Source organism: Mastacembelus armatus, chromosome 6 (assembly GCF_900324485.2).
Source record: "Mastacembelus armatus chromosome 6, fMasArm1.2, whole genome shotgun sequence".
Lineage (NCBI taxonomy): Eukaryota > Metazoa > Chordata > Actinopteri > Synbranchiformes > Mastacembelidae > Mastacembelus > Mastacembelus armatus.
This window is the reverse complement of record NC_046638.1, coordinates 218,153-238,520: the sequence shown is the minus strand read 5'-3', so window position 1 is coordinate 238,520 and position 20,368 is coordinate 218,153. Positions and strand designations below refer to the sequence as shown.

Below are 20,368 nucleotides of genomic sequence, written 5' to 3'. Positions count from 1 at the left end.
TATTTGTGAGACTAATCAGATATGAGAACATTGTGTGGTGGCTCCCGACTGACTTGATTCAAACAATCAGTTAGTGTTTAGCAGAATGCACCCAGTCCGCCTGTAGGGGGCGCCACCCTCCTTTTTCCATGTGTTTCCAGCAGGGCCTTCCTGTGCACATACCTCAGCTGCCGGCACTGGGACTTCTAGTGGAGACTAGAATGAGTTTGTAACTGGAGCTGGGCACAGAAACATTTCATTCTCATTGTCTGTGGAGGAAAGAGAAAATGATGGGAAGTTGATTTGAGGGTATCAGGTGTGAATGCTCTGAGCTCCATCAGGTCTGGGCTCTAACTGGACCACTAGCTGTCCAGGTCCAGGGTCAGCAGAGCAGCCCCACATCATGATGCTTCTCCACTGGACTTTTCATGCTGCTCGTGCAGGCGGCCCGTCAGCCCACAGAACGTTTTCCCAGTGGAGACGCAGCTGCTTCTCAACAGACTTCAGCTGCAGAGCTGTTTAGTCTGGGCGCTTTCTCTGGGGCGTCCGGTCCAGGACTCCAAGATGTGTGTGCTGGACTCCATTAAGTCCTGCTGTTACTCTGAGCTTCTTTTTGTGTGTCCAATCGTCCTAAATGGTCCCCACAGAACTAAATCATTTCTAGTTTGGTCCTTTTTGTGAGGCAGGTTCAGACGATGCTTCCTGTATATAACACATGTACACATAAATACCAGATAGTTCACTTAGTTGCTTTCCCATAAAAAGGGCAGACATGAGAGAGATTCTTTCTGCCTGGAATAAATCATCGTATTTCTACTCTGCTGTTCTTTGGTTTGAAGTTGTAGCTTAATTAAAGCTCTGGTTAGCAGCAGTAACTTCCACAGAGTGTTAGTTTTCCTCTCAGCTTTCCGAGTCTCTGTCAAACTTATTTGTGGGTCAGGGCTTTTATTTGGCTCCCTGTGTGCAAAGCCCAGAAGTGCTGTGGAGGCAGAAGTGGAGCTTGTTTGTGGGAAATCACTCAGTGGCCGGCTCTAATCAGCATCCCTGCCGCCTTGCTGCATCCTCCCCTGTGGATTTATCGGTCTGGAAAAGCTTTGGAACGCCAACATTAGTCACCGGCTGAGATGGAGTCCAGAGACCCAGAAATTCAATTCCAGCAATGGGAGCAAAAGCAGCACAATGTCTGGGCTGAGTAGTGGCTGCCACTCTGACCTGAGGTCTGCACTTGCTGAATTTGGATCATCTGTATGTGATTGTTATGCTGGAATACATCTGAATAAATGGGAAACAGTTAGTGGGACTGGGCGGTTGAACTCCTGACAGATGTGCGAGAAGCTGCTTTCAGACATAAAGAGGCCTCGTCATCCTGAGCCGACATGAAGCGCTGCTCTGACTCCTCTCTGCTCTTTCATGGTGCTCACAGAGAAGCAGGAGCTCTTATTTCTGCCACAGTCTAATAAGCCCCGATAAGTGTTTGTGTATGATAACCTGTCTAGTCTGTTGGCACAGCTCTTCTCAGAGCTGCATCTGCATATTGAGCAGCGGCATGAATACCGATGCTGAGCAGGAGATGTGCTGCATTAACTCATTTGTCACTGTGTTGACAATATTAATGCTGTTTCCGTAGACTTGATAAAGACCGTCCCCCCAGCGGAGCTCACTTTAATGTACTGGAGTGCAGTTGTCACCTTGTCGTAAACAAAGCCCCAGTGACGCAGGAGCTCATGCAGGAACTGTGGTACCACAACCACAGGACCAGGCAGGAGTGTTTGTGCAGAGGCTGCTGATCTTTCCTTCAGCCCAATTCAGCCTCTTCCTGGGCTGCAGGCAAACTGTAATGTCGTCATTCAGTTTGTTGTAGGTTGATTTAAAGGAAATCCTGATCTACTTTTCTCTTTGATTGGTGCAAAAAACATGCTCTAAAGGTACAGGAAGCAGTGAATCAGGTGACTGAAACAGGCTCAGGTTCAGGACCTGAGGATGAGTATCCAAACCATTTTCGATCAGAACAGACACTGGCAGAGAAAAACACATGCCAATTAATTCAGTCAATTAACAAGCTGCAGCAATAATAATCAGAATGATGATAATAATCAACAAAGGTAAACAAAAAAAAAGATGTTTATGCTTCAAACTCGTTTATTTTATATATGTTATTTATAGATGATGTATCTTCACTTCTCTCTAAACACACCTGGTTCCCACTAAGCTCGGGTCCATTCAGGCACTGGTCATGCTGTCCCACAGTCCTGGGACCCTCAACTGTAAAATGAGACCTGATCTGATGTGACCCATCTCCTGGTTGGGTCTTGGTTTCTCAGGACCAGACTTGTGCTCAGACAGTCAGAGACAAGCTGGTGAACATGAGCTAGAGGTTCCCCTCAGGAGGTGGAGGAGACCAAACCTAGAGCTCAAACTGAGGGAGCACTCAGGTTGGCTCGAGGTGGGCGACCAGGTGATATGTTGAGCGTGTGTGTTTAGCCCGTTCTGTTAAGAAGCCAAATAACCAGTTCACTGGCCTTTAACCTCGTGCAGACAGGTTTCCAGCTGACAGCAGTAAAACTGTATGCAGAGGATGGATTGTTAATTAAAACCCCACAGGAGAAAATGTTGTTGGGGTGTTGTCTCCTAAAGAAGCAGTATATTCTGAGGTGGAGGTGTGATAACGTGGTGGTTCTAATGTGGACCTGCTGTGTCAGCCGTGTTGTTGAGATGTGCCGACAGGGAGCGGCAGAAGGTGGCTTTAATACGAGCCGTGGGTCCCCGGGGTGTCGCGTTACACGGTAAAACCTGAAGCTCTGCACCGAGCCTCCTCTGATGATACACTTGTTCTGTGCGAGGGGAATTATGCGGCACGCTCTGTGGAAGAGTAGCGGCAATATGTTCCTGTCAGGATGGATTGTTATGCTAGAATAGATTTTCTGCTCCGGTGCTGGAGTTTCCTCCCTCCAGCGCACGGTGGGTAACTGATGTCTCACAAAGCCCAGTGGAGGCAGATCACTGTGGGTAATAGGAACCATGTATAGTGTGTGTGTGTGTGTGTGTGTCAGCATTAAGGGCCACAGTCACTGGTTGTGGTTGCTGTGATTTAATAATGAACACAGCCAAACTGTGAAATAACCCATTCTGGATTCTGGACTAGAAAAAAGTGTCCACAAAGCACAATGTGTAAAATGTTTGATCTCCAAGAGCAGCCAGTTTTCTGTCAGGGCATGTGTGGACACTGCTGGACAGGTGAGTCAGAAGGTAACAGGTGCAGGCCAGTGCAGGAAGTTTGTTTCTCACAGGTGTGTGTGAAATTAACACAGGCTGAGGATGATGCTGTCCTCCAGTGAGGGGCCAAACGATGACGACAGGTGAGGGAGGCGTTAAAACAACCACATATGCAAGGGGCCCAGATCTGACCTGAGAACATCCGGTTTGGTCTCTGTCTGGTGACATGAATGTTTACACCAGTGAAATGTGAGAAAGCAGGTGACAGCAGGTCCGGTGGCCTTGATGAACTTCATGAAGTTATTTCTGTTGATATTAACACCTGCAGTGAAACTGTGTGGAACAAAGGCCGGGGGTGTAGGGGGATGCAGGCACTCTCCTGCCACAGATGGGGGGGGGCACCGTGGTTTTACTGGGACTTCATCCTGTGATGTGGAGCTAGCAGGTCTCCAGGGTGAGGACGTCCAGACGAGGCTGTTAGCTGTAGCTGAAGGCAGCAGAGCATGGTTGCTGCCGCCGTTCGCTCATTTCACGCCTGTCTGGGCTTCCTGCAGCGCTGTGAAAGGCAAAGTGGATCAGAAAGTCAGTGTGGGGGTGCTGTGGGGGGCAGGCACAGCGTGAGGCATCATCAGCGCCCAATGGGAAAACCAGGACTCCCTGGCTCCAGTCGTGATGAGGACTGATGTGTTGTCCCTTAATTTGTAAAGATGTTTCTCAGTCCACTGTGAGAGAGGGCTTTAACTTAGCTTAGGACTTCCTCCATCTAGAAATACTCCCTTACAAAGAAAACACTCAAATTTCTAATAAAGTGTCCTGCTGAACATATGTCAGTTCAGAATTTAGAGGTTGCACAGGTGATTTAAAGGCTTTTGACTTTTTAGCCCAGCTGGAGCATAAACATGATTTTAGATGCAGCTCCCAGATAAACGTCCTGCACTAATAAGTAAAGGAAAGTTAAAGTACACTCAGGTCAAAGGGTCTATGGAAAGGCTCACAGGAAAACTGCTGATCTCTCAGCTGTTTGAGCTTTTGATCGTACCGACTGATTATAAGCTGCTTTAGGTGTCCTCATAGACGCAGCTTTACCTGTTTATCAGCAATGATCTGCCAATTAATATATTAGTCGATCAGTCTGTTTTTAACTGATTTGTCTGAGTTTGTTTTGTCAGTGTTTTTACGATGAACGTTTATGGACAAACACAGCAGTCGGTGGATTCACTATATAATGTGAAGAATCATTAGCAGCGGCGACTGTTCGGTGCATCGTTTATTATCTTTATGTTTCTCTGCAGTTAGTGCCTGTGCAGTGTGAAGGAGCTGCAGAGCTGATGCTGGTGTGTCTTAGTAAAATACAGTCCAGGCGTTCACTGGACCAGTTACAATCGTTCCTGCTGTGCATGAAGGGAGACCTTCATGAATCCATACCAAAGATCCTTTAACTGCTCCAGGCTGCCAAGTCATTGAAAATCATGTGAAACAGCAACATGAGTCAGAAAAGGTTTGAAAAGCTTCTACTGAGTTTTTACCCTGACAGGAGAGAAAACTGTGCAGGAAACTTTGCAGGTGCTTTGAAAGCTTGAAAGAACTGGACATGCCAGAGCTCCTTTAGCGTCCTGTGTTGTCACAGCTCTAACGATGTTGGTTTCCTGTCCAGGTGATGGCTCAGCAGGTGACAGCGGGCCGCCGCTACCTTCGAGCATTTGTTAGCGGCTTCTTCGTCGCAGTCCCCGTCACAGTCACCGTCCTTGATCGGGTCGCCTGCGTGGCACGAGTGGAGGGAGCGTCGATGCAGGTGAGACATTACAACACATCCACCAATCACAGTGGGGAAGTCCTGCCCACTGGTTTGACCTTTAAAGTCTTTACGGTGCCTGTTTTTCCTGTCGTGCAGCTCATTATCTCCAACATGTGCTGCGTTCTGCATATAAAACTATATTCACGTCCACAGGAATGCAGACTGTGAATGACCTTAACGACTGTCCTGTTTACATTAATTTAATGTAATGTTCCCATAATGCAGTCTGTGAGTCGTCCCCCCCCCCCCCCCCCAACAGGTATGAACAAGAACCTTTTCCTAACCCTGTTACTGAGGTGTCAGTACGAGACAGAGGATCCTTGATAAGACTGAAGAACTTTTTGTCTGTGAAATGAAAGTAATGATGAAAGAATCTGCAGCAGCCGTGCTGTCACACCTGCATGTGGCAGGTTTTCAGAGACAGTCGAGCATCTGATGTGGTCACATACGGTGTGAGAGGAGCAGATGAAGTGTTCAGATCCAGGCTGACAGCGCTCACAGGGATATTTATTTTGGTGTCCACGAGATAAGAGAAGTTCTGTCAGTTGCTCCGCTGAGCGTGAAATGGCCTGTGTTCGTCCTGTTTAATGAAACCATTGCAGAGTCGTAGCGTTCGACATGTGAGTGGGTTTCATCACGCGTGGTTCCGTCAGCAGAGTGACAGAACCTGCGGTGGAAGAATTATGAAGCTATTAGTGCTGGGGTGTGAGCATGTGAGGACATGGTCTTTGGGATTTAACGTGGCGAGAGTGAAATTTTCTACATGAATGTTTGATTGTTTTATCTTAATGATGCAGCTGCTCAACTGGGCAAAGAGCGGTTCTGTTGCTGAACCTGCTGTTACGTGTGGTTCTGTCCCTGAAGACTGATGTGCAGCGTTTTACCGCCCATAAATCAGCAGCACAGTCTGGGACACTGCTGACAACCATGAGGGACCTCCTTAAGTCTGCAGATAATTCAGGGAAAACGAGTCTCGGGGTTTGGTGAGAGCCGCAGGTTCACAGCAAACGGTGAGGCTGAGAATCACTGATGAGCAGGAGAAATGTCCGACTTCACTCTGGGTTTGGGTCGTCCTCCCTGCAGCTGCTGAGGCCTCCTCCATGTTGACACTGTTGGAGTGTGCGTGCGTGCGTGCGTGTGTGTGCGTGTGCGTGTGCGTGTGTGTGTGTGTGTGTGTGTGTTTTTGCTTTTTCCAATTCTGTTTATAAAGTTGGCCCAAATGTTGGAAAGTGTCTTCATGCTCAGTTCACATACGAATATCTCAAATCAGTGCAGCTTATTAATGAACGCACCATGATGATGCTGTGAACAGGTAACACACCTGAGGAAAGGAGGGTAACTAAGGGACGGTTGGTTCAGGGTCACCTGAGCCAGCCCTAACTATACACTTTGTCAAAAAGGAAGGTTTTCAGTCCAGTTTTAAAAGTACAGAGCGTGTCTGCCTCCTGAACCCAGACTGGGAGCTGGTTCCACAGAAATTGATTTCCTGCTGTAGAACCGTGTGTTGCTGTAACATCTGTAAACTGTGGTTCTGTTTCTGTGCAGCCGTTCCTGAACCCAGAGGGAGGGTCGGGTTGTGACGTTGTCCTCCTGAACCGCTGGACTGTGAGGAACTACCAGGTCCAACGAGGCGACGTTGTCTCCATCATGTGAGTCTTTCACAAACACACATGTGCATGAAACCAGCAGCTGCTGCAGGTCGGGATTTAAAGTGCCGTCCTCAGGTCAGCTCCTGATGGAGTAGTAACCTTTATCTTCATCCAGAGTCAGTAAAAGTCTCTTGTAGAATGATTTTAATGGATTCTCTGTGTGCTGTTATTCGTAGCTAAGCCAAGTGTTGCGAGTAAACAACTGTCTGAAATGACACTGATGAAATAAAATGGGAAATAGCAGCAGCGGTAAAGAAAACGTGTTCAGTATTTCTGTGTGGACAGTGGGATCTTTATGTGCTAACTGATGGAAATATAATGTTTTTGTCGGCCTCAGTGTCCAGACGTTAAACTAATTTCAGACACGTGTTAGAGCTGAGGGCCGAAACCCAAGTTGTCTTTTTCTTGTTGAACATATTTTGGGCAGTGGCAAATGCAAACAGGACAAACAGCAGCAAGCTGATTGTTTTTTGTTTGCCGCCTGTGAAATCAGTGTTGACTTGTGTCTGTGAGATGAAGGAGCTGCAGGGCTCCTGACAGATCACAGCATAATTAATTCCAGTGGGTCCATCACCAGCTGAACTGTGCATCTGAGCGTAAAGTCGACCGCGGTGCTGTTCCGTGTCTTCACCAAGTGGATTTGATCCAAACTTTGCTGCGGAGACATTTCGAAGTCTCACCTGCAGCAGGTTTTGTTACAAATGGGATCATGTGAGAATTTGCTGACGTGCAATACAAGGGAAATGTTTCCTCATCATTCAGTGCTATATGCTTGGTCATAAATACTGCACTTCAAAGACCGTTACATGTCTGCTAAATATTCATCCAGTGATTTAGGTTCTTTTTGCTGTGATTAGAGCAGGATAGAGGCAGGGACTGAAAAGAATAGGATTAGATAAAAAACAAACTGAAAAGAAATGACAGTCACAGCTGAAATTAGAAGAAAATTAGTCGGTTAAAAAGGTCCCAACAATAAAGTCCAGGTGCATATGTCATCAGTTGCTGAAATAGAGGTCGGTGAAAGCAGCATAAACTCCTGCTGTTGGCTGACGGGCTTCAGTCCAAATAGCAGTGACATCGAGCACAAAAACACACAGTCTGTGACCTGTAGTTTGCGTAGATACCGGAGGAAACGTTGCTCTGGCTTCTACCTGCTCGCATAGAGAGGGAAGGACACTGCAGTGCCCCGGTGTGATTCTGTCGCTGAGCGGAGGCCGATGTTAAGGCAGAAAAGGACGTCAGACCGTGATGGTTGCAAGCTTCCCTCTCTGGGCATTGAGAAGGGTCTGTGCTGCTCTGTTTCCTGAGCTCCTGCAAACTGTTTGCTGTTCCACGCTGACCTAGAATCAGTATTCAGAGCCCTGGTGCTAAAGGGCAGGTGTGTTTATAGTTGTGTGATTACAACAGTGCTGGTGCTGCTCCGGCTCTTTTCCGTCACAGCAGGGTGCAGTGGTGCGGTGCAGCAGGGCCTCTGGAAGTGAGCGGCAGCACAAAGCTTATGTCACCTGCAGGCTTCCATCCAGGTGTGAACCAGGCAGCAGAACATCAGTGCGGGCAGGTACAGTGAGGAGCAGACAAGCCTCATGGAGCCGCCACTGCTCGTTAGACAAACCTCTGAGGTTCAGTACGAGCTTTGCTGCCTCTCAGACGGCCCACGCAGCTGCTGCTGCTCCATTAGCTCGTGGCTGTTGTGGCACCGGCTGAAGTGAGATGTTGCACAGGTAAACTTGACAGATACTATTGTTCCGAGCTGCTTGATAGTGTGAGGACGACGCTGTCAGATGGTTGTGTGCAGCCTGCAGAGTACACGCTGTGACAGCAGAACAAACCCACATCTGTTGTTACCCGCTTCTGTTCAGGACGTGCTGTGTTGTTTTTGTGGGTGTTTCTGAAAGTCTATTCCTGGCAGCGCAGCGAGCGGGAGAGCAGCTCTGAGCGGTAATTTATCCCGATCTGACGCTTGTGTTGTGGCTGAACTGAAGACGAGCCCTCCTTCCTCGGGCGCGGGGTAATGATCCAGCAGTGCCATCACACAGCTGGGCAGGCACTAAGCATATGGAGCTAAAACTGCAGGCACCGGTTCTGTAAAGTTCATGTGAGCGCAGAAAGACTCTGACATTTAGATCCAACCCACCGTTCTCATGGCATTATCAGCTCCTCCCCTACCTGCCTGTATTCTGACTGTCTCCCATCATAATGCCACCTATTTACCTGCTAGCCCTTTCATTGTGAGAGCGGAGTCCTGCCCGTGTGAAACTGATCCATATCGACTCGCCTCATTGCCAGGGATTTTGTTAAAATCCCTCACGCAGCTGCTTCTATCATCCACCAAGAATATCACCTTGGATTTAAATTTCAAATGTGATAGAGCAGCACTGCAGGGGAGACTGACTCCTGCTTATAATTGGCACTCATTTTAAAGGAAAATTGTTCAAGGGAGCTCGGCAGCCTGTAGAGTAATATCTTATTTACGGAACGCCTCTCATTTTCAGTGCGTGCTGCTGTATTTCTGAGTGGGCATACAGAGAGCTGAGCACAGCCACGGGTGTTTGTCATGCTCTCAGCACAGACCATTACAAACCTGATTGATTTTATGTTCGGCTGTGAACAGAACCATTTGCCTCTGAGCAGCCTCACAACTGATTTCTACAAAAGATCATTTTCTCCAGGATGAGGAGGAAATGTTTCTCCTGGGTTATAAATCGGCGTCACAGCAGATTAATAGAGTTCCCATCGCCGGAGCTGTTGGTTTTCCTTTACGTTGAAGACTTTGGTGACAGTCATCCTAAATCAGCAGGGGTTGGGGAAGTTCCAGTGTCTGAATATTCATAGGAAACGCAGCAGCCACGGAAAGCTTCGAAGGAGCCGAGCCCAGCGACAGCAGATTCATGGGCTGGGCCAGACACTGAGCCAAAGACACGTGCTGGGGTTATACCTTAGATTCACTGTGGAGACAGGAGCTAAACTGCTGCCACACCAAAGAGAAGCAAAAACAATAACGTCTCCTTGTCTCTGATGCTGTTCAGTTGTTTCTGTGCACGTTGTTTAATGGAAAAGTGCGTTAGATCCAGACTCTCTGTGTCCTGTGAGCAAGGTGGGTTTCTGACACTCAGGGGTTTAATAATGATATATGAATTAAGTGACTGGTGGTCAGTCCACCAATCACAGCGCTGCTGGATCTTTGGCCCTGGAGTCCTGGTCCTAACCAGAGCCGGTGCTGTCGGCAGGAGGTGCGTTTATTCAGTGTATGAACAAAACATCACACTTAATAAATCACAGCACTGTTACTGTTAGGACTCCACAGGGCTCCTGTAAAGCCAGTTTTGGGGAACATGTCTGAATGTTCAGTGCTTTAATAAACTCAGATGGTCTTTGTTTTCGTAGCTTAATAGATTTGATCATCTCTGCTTCTTAAAGGGTTTGATTCTTTCATTTATCTCGAAACATCGTGTCTTAAATGACTAAATCTGGCTTTGCTTTTTTGCGGTTTTTCTCACGAGTGTTTCCAGGAGCTGAAGGTGTGCTGCGCTGGTTTGTTGTGGTTCATCCAGCACAGCACCCAGTTCAGTCTGTGGTTGGTTGAGGGAGTCATGAGGAGCATTTAAATCTCAGTGTAATTTAATTGCTGCGTTATTATTCTAACCAGAGACTGTTGTAATCACAGGTTTCACTCCCACCCCAGTAAGCACCTACAGCAGAGGAGCTAATAACCTGACAGGATTCAGGATTCTGCCGCCCTGAAAGGTTTTCATCCTGTGACAGTTTCTTGTAATGATCAGTGTCACTTCACCGTCTTTCCTCCTGCTTTTCTACACGTCACCTTCACCACAGTCTCCAGAGATCAGGACAGACGTGAACATGTTCAGTTTTTGTTTATTTTCAGCTGATTGTTTTTATTTTTGCAAACACTCAAACACACTGGGGGGAAGTCAAATCCAAAAAAGGCAGAGGAAATGTAGTACAAAGCGTTCAGGTGAGGGAATGTAAAGCCTGCAGTGTTTCTAAAAACACCTCAGCCCGAACGAGATGACAAACAGATGACGAGGGAAGAACCGCAGCAAAAAGAAGACTTCAGCAATGAGGAGAGGAAGTGAAAGACATGAAATTAATGAAGCCTGTGTTTGTGTTTGAGATGTCAGGATGGAGAGGGCATGTTGGCTTTGGAGTTCTGATTACTCCAAATTAATTTCTTTAAGAAGCTTGTTTAATTTGCAGTTACTCTTCATCTGACTGCTGTTGTCTCATTTCATTAGTGAGGTGCCAGCACAGACAGGAAACCACCTTCAAGTTCAGTCTGTTATGCAACGCTCATATTAATATCTGCCCAGCCCAGCAGGCACCGGCTCCACAGCTGCTCTGTGTAGTGAATCAGTGAGACACCGGTGCAGATCTGGGGATTTTACTTCTATGTTGGGATGTTAGCCAGAGAACAGAGTTCACAGGAGTGATGCTGTCAGTGCTCTCAGGGAAGTCTTGAGTCTGGGTCAAGTCTCAGGTCTTTGAAGCAGAGTTGGAGTTGAGTCCTGGAAGTTACAACATCTGGATTTGGATTCAAACTGAAGGCAGGGAGGGGACAGATGTGGTTGGCCTGGCATCTTTTACCTTTTCTCATCTTTGCTGGAGTTTGTTTATGTTGGACTCATCCACACCACACAAGCTGTGAAGGACTTCTCTCTGGTTGATGAGCCGACTGGTCACTGAGGGAAACCCTGAGAGACAGAAAGGCCTGTTGCATTTTGCCTTGTGTGTTACTGGAACAGCTGAGCCCTGAGCAGTAAACAGAAGCCCACGGGGCAAATCTGGCCCTCCAGCAAAAATATTCCCCCCGACAACAGTTTTCTTTTTTCACACTTTACATTAAACATGTTTTCATCTGCTCCCGATAACAACGAGATTGTTTTAAACATGAGCACTGTGCTTCCATAGAAATAGTCACCCTCTGGAAACTGGGACATTTCCACGTAAATCTAGATACACATGTGCTCCTAACTTCTAAAAATAATCAATACCTCCCCAGAAAGAGAATTAAATGAACCTTAAGTCATTTAGATCTTCAATGTCACAGCACAGAACAAACATCCTGTGTGAATTATTTTAGTTTAATAAGAAGGTATAACTTTTTCTTTCACCTACCAAAAGGCCTGAACTCTGCACCAGTCGTAGTCGTCATCCTCCACTGACCGGCTTCATCTCTTTGACGTCCCACAGCACTGACACAGACCAGAGTCAGTCAGAGACAGTCATCACAAAACAGATTTTAAGGCCATGAAAAAATCGCTACACATGTAGGAGAAATGGTTTAAAGCTAAAATCATTTTCTTAGTTTGGTCTAACATGAGAATGTGATTCTGCAGCCACAGCCTGCAGGCTCACGACACTTTCATGCATTGTGACCACACTGCTTCACACATTTTGTCATGTTTTCTCCCAGGTTTGAATCTGCTGTCAGGCGACAGCGGCCGCATCATAGCGTTCAGCAGCCACATTTACATCTGCTCACATTCCTGTTCAGCAGAGCAGGAAATGAAGAATTCACATCTGCTTACTCTGAGGATTTATGGCCTCGCCAAATGCTAATTAGCCAGTATATAATGAGGTGTAGTACAATGAAGTGCAGGGGCCTTATCACTGGTGTTTACCTGCTGCACATTGAGATGTAGTGGATTCCTGTCTGCAAAGAGCTGTTTTAGACCCGTGTCTTTGTGAGGACCAGGCTACTCCGCTGCTCACCTACAAACTGAAGGTCCATTATGACCTCAGAACTAAAGTAGGAGAACTGACCCCCTACTGTGAATATGTCCTATCGAAATCCTGTCAAACTGTAATGAGCTTTTAGAAGAGATGTTCTGCACATGGAACTGATGCTAATCTAATCCTGAGAACTCATATTCTCTCTGCCTACACGAGACAAAAACAAGACTTCAAGAAGCTCGACAGTTTGGTTTTCCTTTAAAAGACAAACTGAATGTACTGAATGCAGTGTGCATTTGTTTCTTTGGATTAGTGCAGGAGCTTTGCATTCATTTTCTGTTTGCTCTGAAAGCCGTGGTTGCTGAGTGAAATAATGGCGGTTTGGTTTGGTGACTTTTCTGTGAAACATCTTGACGTTGATTTTAAAGATTACAGACATTCATGTTTCCCAGGGGATGTGTCCTAATGACTTTGGTGATTTATTGACTTTTTAGAGCCACCATGAGGTTCAGAGCTTTGGTTTCCACTCAAACATCCATCGGCTGTTGGATGGATTGAGATGGAGTGTGGTTACACATATACACGGTGACATGTTGTAGTGGAGGAGTAATCTCAGATATATGTTTAACAGTTGAAGCCTTACAGGAAATATGAAAAACTGCATACTAGTTTCCTTTAAAAATAATCTGGCTTTTGGGTTGACTCGTGCCTGCTGGAGGACAAAACAGAATCCAGGATCCTGTGTCCTGAAAACACCCGATCCAGATTTCTGAATACTCACATTGGTACAGAGCAGAGAGGCAGTCGAGACACAGCTGCACACAGAAACCTGGATGCCGTCGGAACCGTGTACTCAGATCTCTATAAATGTGCAGCATCTGCCGAAAACCAGGACAGGACTGAAAGGAGTTTGTGCAACAACCTAGGTTGTTGGTGTGAATTGTGCTGCTCCGTCTTCTGTCCCCTTGTGCACAGGAACCATGAGGCGGCGCAGCATCAACGAATCTGAACGTGTAAACAGGTTTATGGATGACATGTGTAGCTGAGCTGGAGGTCACAGCTGCTCCACATCCTCCAACCCCACGCTGGAATGAGCTTTCATCGGGCTACTTCCGCTGCTGCCGGGGAGCTTTGCTCTGGACCCGTGCTCCCAGCAGGCTTTGTGTCACCGCTGTTTTAACATGGTTATGTTAATCAGCCATGTGATGGTGCAGCAGGAAACCCAGAGCTGGGGTCTAAACAGTAGGTGCCAAAATACTGAAGACTGGACAAGAACTTTTAATAACTCTGTTTCTCTCAGATTGATATTCATTTTCGTTTGGTCATCATACACTCTGACCAGCGGCAATCACTCATAAAGAATTAGCTGAGGAATTTCTTTTATATCTGTGAGTTATATAACCAAGAACTAGGATTTGGAGTGTAGTTTTACAGCTAAATCAATACATGGTTTTATAGAGGCAGCAAATTTACTGCAATGCAATACGCTGCACAGCTCTGGTCTATTAAATCACAGCTCTCAGCAGTTCATTTTCAAGGTAATGATGACAAATTAAGATGACATAAACCTTGAGTAAATTTAAGTTCATATTTCCATGTCAGCTGTCAGCTCTTACATGCAGACTGCTGCACAGACTAAGGCTCTAGTTACTTCCACTAATCAGCTTATGAACCCTGATGTTTGCAGTGTTGCTCTTAAATTTCCTCTTAAGTGGGTTTAAAATGACGAGTTTCTGATGTTGGATCAACTCCCCCCAGAGCCAAACCAGTCACCGTTTGAAATATTCAAATTTAGGACGGTGTCGGTAGAGATGCACAGTGCAGCCTCTTGTCCGATGGAAATCTTTGACATGTCAGTTGTAGATATTTATGGCAGAACGGATCTGAAGCCATTTGAACAGAAATATTTAGAGTTTGTCAACATTGAGCCATGTCATCTCAGGATCAGGCTGATAATATTATTGACCTCCTTTAAGGCATTACCGATTGTAGGATGTGCTGGAAAAACTGTGAGCTTTGCGGTGCTGAAGCTGAGTTTAGCCTTCATGTTAACCTGCATTTTCTGTGCTGAAACCTGCGATAAACCTGCGATAAACTTGTGATAAACCTGCGATAAGCCTGTGATAAACCTGCGATAAACTTGTGATAAACCTGCGATAAACTTGTGATAAACCTGCGATAAGCCTGTGATAAACCTGCGATAAACCTGCAATAAGCCTGTGATAAACCTGAGAAACTTGTGATAAACCTGCAATAAGCCTGTGATAAACCTGCGATAAACCTGTGATAAACTTGTGATAAACCTGCAATAAGCCTGTGATAAACCTGTGAGAAACTTGTGATAAACCTGCAATAAGCCTGTGATAAACCTGCGATAAACCTGTGATAAACTTGTGATAAACCTGCAATAAGCCTGTGATAAACCTGCGATAAACCTGTGATAAACCTGTGATAAACTTGTGATAAACCTGCAATAAGCCTGTGATAAACCTGCAATAAACCTGTGATAAACCTGCGATAAACTTGTGATAAACCTGCGATAAGCCTGTGATAAACCTGCGATAAACCTGGAATAAGCCTGTGATAAACCTGAGAAACTTGTGATAAACCTGCAATAAGCCTGTGATAAACCTGCGATAAACCTGTGATAAACTTGTGATAAACTTGCAATAAGCCTGTGATAAACCTGCGATAAACCTGTGATAAACTTGCGATAAGCCTGTGATAAACCTGCGAGAAACCTGTGATAAACCTGCGATAAACTTGTGATAAACCTGCGATAAGCCTGTGATAAACCTGCGATAAACCTGGAATAAGCCTGTGATAAACCTGAGAAACTTGTGATAAACCTGCAATAAGCCTGTGATAAACCTGCGATAAACCTGTGATAAACTTGTGATAAACCTGCAATAAGCCTGTGATAAACCTGCGATAAACCTGTGATAAACCTGCGATAAGCCTGTGATAAACCTGCGAGAAACTTGTGATAAACCTGCAATAAGCCTGTGATAAACCTGTGATAAACCTGTGATAAACTTGTGATAAACCTGCAATAAGCCTGTGATAAACCTGCGATAAACCTGCAATAAGCCTGTGATAAACCTGCGATAAACCTGCAATAAGCCTGTGATAAACCTGCGATAAACCTGTGATAAACCTGCGATAAGCCTGTGATAAACCTGCAATAAGCCTGTGATAAACCTGCGATAAACCTGCAATAAGCCTGTGATAAACCTGCGATAAACCTGTGATAAACTTGCGATAAGCCTGTGATAAACCTGCAATAAGCCTGTGATAAACCTGCGAGAAACTTGTGATAACCTGTGATCTGTTGCTCTGTCATCTTCTCTTTACAAGTTCCAGACCTTATTTCACTTTCTGCCCCCTGCCCTGTTTTAATGGATGAGGCTGAGGACTTTATATTGTTCTCAAAGTCCCGTGAAAAAGCCCAAACCATCACTGGTCATCTCTGGTCTCCCCCCTCCACCGTGTCCAGGAACTGTCAATTCCTCAGCATCAACACACACTGGAGTTTATTCTGACTCAGACCCACACACACCGTCCTGCTGCCAATGATACTCATTACACACCTAATGTGGATTCGTCCACCACTGAAAATAGTCCCCAACTAATGACCTGTTTCCTCCTGTCTGATAAAAACCTTTGTAAATGAAAGTGAAAGTCACTGGTAAATGGTCTTATACTTGTATAGTGCTTTTCCACACTCAAGTGTACTCAAAGCGCTTTTGTCCATTCATCCAGTTGCTCACACAGTCACTCACTCATACACTGGTGGAACAGCCACCGGGGGCAACTTGGGAGTTCAGTGTCTTGCACAAAGACACTTCAACACGTGGATCATGAGCTCAGAGTTGAGAGCCACAGATGGGGTTTGTTGACTGTAAGAAAAACAGTAGAACCAAAATACATGAATGATTTTAGTGTTTTCATATATTTGTTGATAATGAATCCCCCCCGCCCTCTCTTTACGTTCCCTAATCCCAGTCCCAAGTGAGTCCTATACAAACCATCGTGACTCCAAATAAGACTCGTGCTGGTTTGTGTGAAGACCAGAAACCAAACCACACTGAGAAAGTGTTTACAGTTCTCACTCTGGTGTCTGAGAGTGCACGGCATGTGGTCTTATGTCCATCAACAATGCAAATGAAAATCAATGGCTCAGGAACAGGAAATCATTGGCTTCCAAATGAAAGAAGGTAGGAATGCCAGTCACATCTCTGAGGGACTGATGGATGAGGAACGAGAGGTCTTCAGGATGGCCGGGCCTCGAGGGCCTGCACGGAGATACAAACTGCGCTGATCACCAGCTGTCGCTTTAAAATCAACCTGAGATTGATTAGACATTTTTATAGATTCAGTGATTGGTTGGTTTGACGGATAACTGGCATTTAAAGTCAATGAAGGAACTTTTTTCAGAAAACAGCTCATTATCCTGTTTGGCATTAAACAAGGTGTTTTTCCTTTTTAAGGCAAATGCACGTCCCCCTCTCACCCATCTGCTGTGGAAATCTCATCATCTGAATCATCCACATTTCAGTTTTCTTCTGGGGAGCACTGGGCGGCCTGTGCTCCATCAGCTGAGGAAAGGCAGAGATGACTGATAGTGCAGTATCCGCCCGTTGCCTTGGCAACTTGGTGAAAGCACAGACGAAGAGGAGGAGGGTGACAGGAAGCAGCGAGGAGGATATGATTGACAGTACTGATGCAGAACACACAGATTGCACCAAGAAGAAAGAAGCTTATAGACGACAGCTGTGAGATCGAACATGACGAGCCCCAATCAGCTTCACGTGGATTATTCCTGTCTGCTCGGCCTGGCTCGTGCACGGGATGAGAACATGTCGTGCTGGAAGTTTCCAAAGTGCAGGTTGTTGCTTTAGAGTCTCACAGTGTAGCTGCATTTCAATGTGCAGCTGGCTGAGGCCCGTGCTTCCCTCTCACTTGGAGATTAGCGGGATAATCAGCTGATCCTCGGGGTCCTCGTGCTGCCACAGAGCTGCTCTTGATGCGCCTTTGTCATTTGTCATGTTTAAAGGAGGGCTGTCAAGGAACTGGGGGGGTGCAGCCTCAGGCTGTGGGTCATATTTTATCGGTAATGGGGGCTCAGTGAGTCGGTCCATCTGAGGACTAAACCACAGGCCTTTTTCTATCAACAGTCAGTGGTTTCTTGTTTTAAAGGTCCAAAATGTGAAAGATTTTAAAAAAACAGCCAGTTGATCCTGATACCGTCCTTCCTGAAATACTGGGCCTGTAGAAAATTATGACTTGATGTAGAGTTGGAGGTGGTACTGGTGGTATTGGTGCTAGTGTTGGTAGTAGAGGTGGAGATGGTACTGGTGGTACTGGTGGTATTGGTGCTAGTGCTTATAGTAGGGGTGGAGGTGGTACTCGTGGTACTGGTGCTAGTGCTGCTAGTAGGGGTGGAGATGGTACTGGTGGTACTGGTGCTAGTGCTGGTAGTAGAGGTACAGGTGGTACTCGTGGTACTGGTGCTAGTGCTGCTAGTAGGGGTGGAGATGGTACTGGTGGTACTGGTGCTAGTGCTGCTAGTAGGGGTGGAGATGGTACTGGTGGTACTGGTGGTATTGGTGCTAGTGCTTATAGTAGGGGTGGAGGTGGTACTGGTGGTATTGGTGCTAGTGCTTATAGTAGGGGTGGAGGTGGTACTGGTGGTATTGGTGCTAGTGCTGGTAGTAGGGGTGGAGGTGGTACTCGTGGTACTGGTGCTAGTGCTTATAGTAGGGGTGGAGGTGGTACTGGTGGTATTGGTGCTAGTGCTGGTAGTAGAGGTAGAGGTGGTACTCGTGGTACTGGTGCTAGTGCTGCTAGTAGGGGTGGAGATGGTACTGGTGGTACTGGTGCTAGTGCTGCTAGTAGGGGTGGAGATGGTACTGGTGGTACTGGTGGTATTGGTGCTAGTGCTTATAGTAGGGGTGGAGGTGGTACTGGTGGTATTGGTGCTAGTGCTGGTAGTAGGGGTGGAGGTGGTACTCGTGGTACTGGTGCTAGTGCTGGTAGTAGGGGTGGAGATGGTACTGGTGGTACTGGTGCTAGTGCTTGTAGTAGGGTGGAGGTGGTACTGGTGGTATTGGTGCTAGTGCTGGTAGTAGGGGCTTCAGTGAAAGACAGCACACTGCACAGACCAGAGGCTGGTACATTTTCTACTCAGACATTCAGCTGCCACATCTTCAGATGGGGTTCATCTGCGTTACACACTTTCCTCCACAGAGTTAAACTGGTTCCAGACGCCTAAATCACTGTCCTGTCTCCGAATTTTCAGCTGTCTTTCATTATCTGTCTCATTATTGGCTGTTTGCTTCTTCCCACGTAAAGAGCCGACTCCCAGAGTTAGTGCTCTGAGTGCTTTCTGACTTCTCCAAGTTCATTGCTTCCTGCTGTGCACATAAATCTTTGAAACACCTCATAGATACACGGCATCATCTTCACTAAAGGCACAGTCATTTTGGGTCTGTGCAGGGTTGTGTTGGGGGCAGTCTGGGTCACTGCTGCCAGTTTCATGGACTAACAGTTTGTGGATGGTTTGACTGCGTAGGCGGCTGCTCATTAAACCACTATCTATAATTCTGAGTCTCTACATAAATTTCGAAGAAGTGACACGAGCTCTGAAGGCTGCAGAGTTAATGGAGGGCACATGTGAGGCAGCTGGGCTCTAACAGAAACAAGAGCATCCCTAACAAGGCTCTTAATTTGGTCTCTGGCAGGGATTTGAGGAGAGAAACTGACCTGCATCATGGACCATGTGCCGGAGCTGCTCAAACCTTCAGTTCATTCTTTTGGTTAGTGAATTATTATTAAAATGTTTCAGGCATTTTTTTTAAGTCCAGGACCTGTTGGTCAGACTTTTGTATATTTTAGTTGAGTTTGTTTATTTGGGAGAGGGATGACACTCAGTCCATGATGGAAAGTTCTCGGGTAGTCTAGGCCTATAGCAGCATAACTAAGGGATGGTTCAGGGTACCCTGAGCCAGCCCTAACTATAAGCTTTGTCAAAAAGGAAGTTTTTCAGTCCAGCCTTAAAAGTACAGAGTGTCTGTCTCCTGAACCCAGACTGGGAGCTGGTTCCACAGGAGAGGAGCTTGACAGCTAAATGTGTGTCCAGACACACTGAGTGACATCCCACAGTGCCAGTTGCTGCAGCGCCTGTTGGCCTGATTTCAGAGGATCAGTGCAGGTTCAGTCCGTGTGTCAGCAGTGATGTTTCTGTCTGATGAAAAGCTGCTCTGTGCTGTTACTATGACACCCAGCTGCTCCTGTTCCCGTCGTGACCTGCTCCCTGTCTCTGTCCGCTCGGAGCTGTCCAGGCCGATGGTGCTCTGCAGATGGCAGTGTTGCTGCGAAGGCGAGGCAGCAGCGCTGACAGAACATCAGGGGAACCAGACAGTGAGCAAGGGCCACGATTTATTCTGAGTTTATGGCTGAAAACAACATAAACCAACTGGAAAAGGTGGTTTTATTGACTAGTTAAACTAATAATGTGCTGATCGTCTTACAGCACCGTGCTTTTCTTTAGCGCAGTTTTCACAACTGTTTCAAAACCCAGAATACAAACATCATATGTTGGGCCAAAATCAACAACGATGGAGCAACAGGTTATGTAGTTTGGACAGTGAGACAAGGATGATGTCCTAAAGTAGGAGCAGCATGGACTTGGACTGGAACCTGTGACTGGGTTGACTATACAGGTGATAATGTATGAATGCTGTGTCCACAACCCCCCCACGACACGCTTGTGTTTGTGTGGCTGTGAGACAATGAACACCCGTCCAATGTCAGTCAGTTTTCTCCCAAACGATGCCGCCATCATTAGCCGTGGGCCCAGGAGTGTTTTCTGCTTTTTAAATCCAGAGGAAGTTGACATTAATAGAAAGTTTGTACTGCTGTTTTGACAGAAAGCCCTGCTCTCACATACACCGCTGAGCTTTATTTTTCCACTCAGAGATGCTTTTCCTGATAAAACCCCCTGTGTGTGCTCTCGTCACGGCACTGCTGTCAATACGCC

At 46.4% G+C, this 20,368-nt stretch overlaps 1 protein-coding gene across 6 annotated transcripts in view; it reads left to right on the top strand.

The window, feature by feature from the left end:
• Nucleotides 1-20,368, top strand: part of immp2l (inner mitochondrial membrane peptidase subunit 2) — an 80,002-nt gene that overhangs the window by 2,441 nt on the left and 57,193 nt on the right. For 5 of the 6 annotated variants that reach the window (XM_026311726.1, XM_026311722.1, XM_026311724.1 and 2 more), the window contains exons 2-3: nucleotides 4,847-4,984; nucleotides 6,533-6,636. In XM_026311726.1, coding sequence (XP_026167511.1) covers nucleotides 4,850-4,984; nucleotides 6,533-6,636 — 239 coding nt within the window. In that variant the 5' untranslated portion in view covers nucleotides 4,847-4,849. Of the gene's footprint in view, nucleotides 1-4,670; nucleotides 4,691-4,846; nucleotides 4,985-6,532; nucleotides 6,637-20,368 lie in introns of those variants that run through there. The other variant, XM_026311725.1, reaches the window with a different exon arrangement.